Consider the following 3643-nt stretch of genomic DNA (forward strand, 5'->3'; position numbering starts at 1 on the left):
CCAAAGCAGTGCAAGGCCCAGCTTGCTCAAACCCACCCCCAGGCAGGTGCATTGAAGACCCCTCCCACCCAAGCCTAGGCAACACTTAGATATACATGCTGCCCTTCACCCTGGTCAGGGCCTGGGCTGTTGCCACTCTCTCAACATTTGTCCCACCAGAGCAAGGACCAAAGGGAACCGGGAAAGAAAGTGTCCCCAAGACAGACGCAAGCCCAGACCATGAAGGATGCACCCTTGGCTGTTAAAATGTCCACTCCCACAAAAGGGGGGTGGACAGATTTATTGAATTCAGACTGGGAAAGGAGCAGCTGGATGGCTGGACTCTGGGCCCAGCCCCAGGACCCCTGCCCAGGATAGGGCCCTGCCAGAGAGGGAGGAGAGGCATGGGGCCTGCAGCTGCCCACAAGGGAAGTGCCCATTACCACTCCTCTGGAGGGCCTCTTGAGAACCTCCAATCTGGAAAGAAAAGCAAGGGCCAAAGTAACATGGACTGGGCCAGAGGAAGGGGTTGGGGAAGTGGGGAAGCAGGCAGAGGCAGGCCCAGGAGCCTGCGGTTAGACTGTGCTTCTCAAGGCGGCCTCGGGGCAGGGATGCGGGGCTGCCAGCCTTGCGGGGTCCTAGGCTGGACTTTTCTCTGGAGCCCTTCCCAGAATGGCTTTGGGGTCCCCCCCACCAAAGACCTGGTGTGGATGGCAGAGGGGAGAGGCACTCTCTGGCCAGGAGCTTCCAGGGTCCATCCCTGGCTGCTACTGTGGCCTAGTCCACTGACGGCACGGTGTGGTAGCACCGGACAGCTCCCCACCCTCCCCACCTGGTCCCCCAAGCCCAGGGGCAAATAGGGAGGAAAGAGGATTCTGAGAAAGAGGCAATAAGCAGGCAGTGAGGCTGACACCAGCCCCAGGCCCTACCGAGGTGACTGGGCCTGTCACAAGACCAGGAGAACATCACTAAAGGATCTGGGGTTCCCCACTCTGGCTCCATCCACAACAGCTGCCCAGAGAGTCCTCTGCCCTGGGCTGGTGCTGCCACATCCGGGTTGGGGGCATGGCTAGGCCCAGTGGCTCAGCTTTGATGTCCAAGACCCCGAACTCCTGCCTGCCTGGCATGGTTCTTCCTGGTCACATGGACCAAGTCGTGTTCCAAGTGGAGGATGTGGCTTTGCACACGGTCATCAATGGGGAAGGAGGTGAGGTACCTCTTGACCATAGCAAAGTAAGCCATGGCCTCCCCAAAGCTGGGTACAGGCACCTCATCACCATCCTCATCATCATCTTCGTCATCTTCGTCCTCCTCCTCCTCATCTTCCTCTTCTTCCTCACTGTCTGACTCAGAGTCCTCCTCACCTTCCAGGAAGTGGAGGGTAGGGCACTGGACCTCCTCCTGGGCACCATAACCCCCGAAGCTGCCACCAGCCTCCACTACTCCCTGGGCCCAGTCCTCAGCCTCCAAGCCCTCAGAGGAGCTCTCCTCCTCCTCCTCTTCCTCTTCATCACTGTCATCAACATCACCCTCCTCTTCTACCTCCTCTTCTTCCCCCAGCTCCTCTCCTTCCCCCCCTTCCTCCTCTTCCTCGCCATCTTCCTCCTCCTCCTCCTCCCCTTCACCCTCCTCTTCCTCTTCCTCTTCCTCCTCCTCTTCCTCCTCCTCCTCCTCTTCCTCCTCCTCGCTCTTGAGGGCAGTAGTGATGGTAGCATTAGGGCCACCCCCAAAGCCAGCCTCACGAAAGCAGGTGGCTATGTCCGAAGGTTCCACAGCCTGCCAGGCTGCAGCAACGAAGTGCAGGGCCTCCATGAGGCCTAGCTGCAGGCCTGAGCGATCCTGGCCCTCTAGTGCTGCCATGGCCTTGAGCAGCATAGCCTGGCGGTAGTGGCCCTTCACCTGTTGGACCACTCCACGCTCCAGCGGCTGCACGGTGCCTGGCGGGAAGAAGGCCAGCTGCACATGCCTCAGGCCCGAGGTATCCAGGGACTGGGCTGCCAGGCGGCCAGCCAGCAGCAGGACTCGCCGAGATTCTGCAGCCATGCGGGTGTCCAGGGCCTTCAAGTACTTGGCCAGGGCCTGGGTGGTGACACCACCCTTAGAGTTGGCGGTGTAGTCGCAGGGCAGGCCGGCTTGGCCTGCACGGGGCTTAGCGGACTTGCCGGCTACAAGTGGGGGAAGCTTCTCACTGCCATCTGCATTGGCGCACAGCAGGACACTCAGGCGCTGGGTGGCCTTGCGTGCCCGTCCATCACTGCCACACAGCCCCGCGGCCTGGTCGGGCAGAAAGTCGTACCACAGACTGGTCTCAGTGGCACTGAACACGTCCTGGGAGGCGTAGCCCTCGGCCACTGACGGCGGCTGCTCCTCCCGAGCGCGCCAGCCCGTGGTACCCCCACCGCTGCCCTCCGAGGGCACCGTGGGCGGGCTGGCGGGCGCCGCTGGGGGCCTGGGGGCAGCGCTGCGCGACCGGGCGCGGGCCACGCCGCTGCAGGACACCACACCGTGGCGCCGGCGGAAGCGGTCCAGCCAGCCGTTGGAGGCAGTGAAATCGTCCATGCCCAGCTCCTCAGCTATACGCAGAGCCTTCTCCTTGAGGATGATGCCCTTGACCGGCAGGCCAGCGGCGCGGATCTGCTGGAACCAGGCGATAAGCAGCCCCTCGAGCTTGTCGTAAGGAGACAGCTTGTTGGTCTTGCGGCAGGTGGAGGCTACACCGTACTTGCGCTCCGACGCCAGGATGGCGCGCTTGTTCTTCAGGATGGTGCTCAGCGTGGACGGCGGGATGTTGAAGCGCCGCGCGATCTCGCCCTTGCGCAGGTCCGGGTTCTCCTCCACCTCCTGGATGATCCGCGACTTCTCCCGGAACGTCAGCTGCCGCCGCTTGGGGCCCATCCCGGCGCGCCCCCCGCCCCGGGGCCCGGCGCCACCGCCGCCGCCCCGGGGCGGGGGGCCCGGGCCCGCGGCGGGGGGCACCTGGCGGCCTCTCCTGCTCGCCCCGCCCGAGACAAAGCGGCTCGCGGGGCGGCGGGCGGGGCGGCGACCCGGCCGGGCCGGGGGCACCTTCGGGGGCGCCGGCGGGCGCGGCGCCGGGCGGCGGGCCGCAGGCGGCGGGCGCGGGCAAGAGCGGGAGGCGCGGGAGCGGAAGGCAGGAAGTGCCGCGACGCGGGGAGCTGGGAGCGCGGCGAGCAGGGCGGAGCGGGTAGAGCGGGATCTCGCGGGAAGCGCGGGGACGCCCGGCACCGCCTCCAGCCCTCCGTGCCCACCCTCCTCCCCGCCCCGGACCGACCGCGCGGGGGCGCTTCGGCCTGCTTGAACGGCCAGCGCTCGGGCGTCTGGTGACCCGCCGGCAACGGTGCGGGCCGGGGCGCTGTGCCCGGCCTCCGCGCCGGGTGGGCAGCCATTTGTTGCTTATAAAGAATAACAACTATGTTTTGTCTTTTTTATTTTATTAAGGTAAAAATAACCCACGTTTTTTGAGGAAACTGAAAAGTAAAGGAAACTAAAAAGCACCTTTCACCCCAACACCTGGAGAGATGCGCAGGTCACATTTTGATACATGTACTTCCAGTCTTTTCTCTAGGCGCATGCAGTTTTCTTTAAAAATTTATCGCATAAAACTGGCATCAGACGATATAGACTGTGTATTGGCATCTCCTGCTGT

General features: G+C 63.6%; 1 protein-coding gene across 1 annotated transcript; it reads right to left on the minus strand.

The window, feature by feature from the left end:
* Positions 1–234: 234 nt before the first annotated feature.
* Positions 235–3127, minus strand: CENPB (centromere protein B). The gene has a single exon (XM_032605354.1). The coding sequence runs from the start codon at positions 2872–2874 to the stop codon at positions 1063–1065; it is 1812 nt and encodes a 603-aa protein (XP_032461245.1). The 5' UTR covers positions 2875–3127; the 3' UTR covers positions 235–1062.
* Positions 3128–3643: the final 516 nt, after the last annotated feature.

Source organism: Phocoena sinus, chromosome 15 (assembly GCF_008692025.1).
Source record: "Phocoena sinus isolate mPhoSin1 chromosome 15, mPhoSin1.pri, whole genome shotgun sequence".
In the NCBI taxonomy this organism is placed as follows: domain Eukaryota; kingdom Metazoa; phylum Chordata; class Mammalia; order Artiodactyla; family Phocoenidae; genus Phocoena; species Phocoena sinus.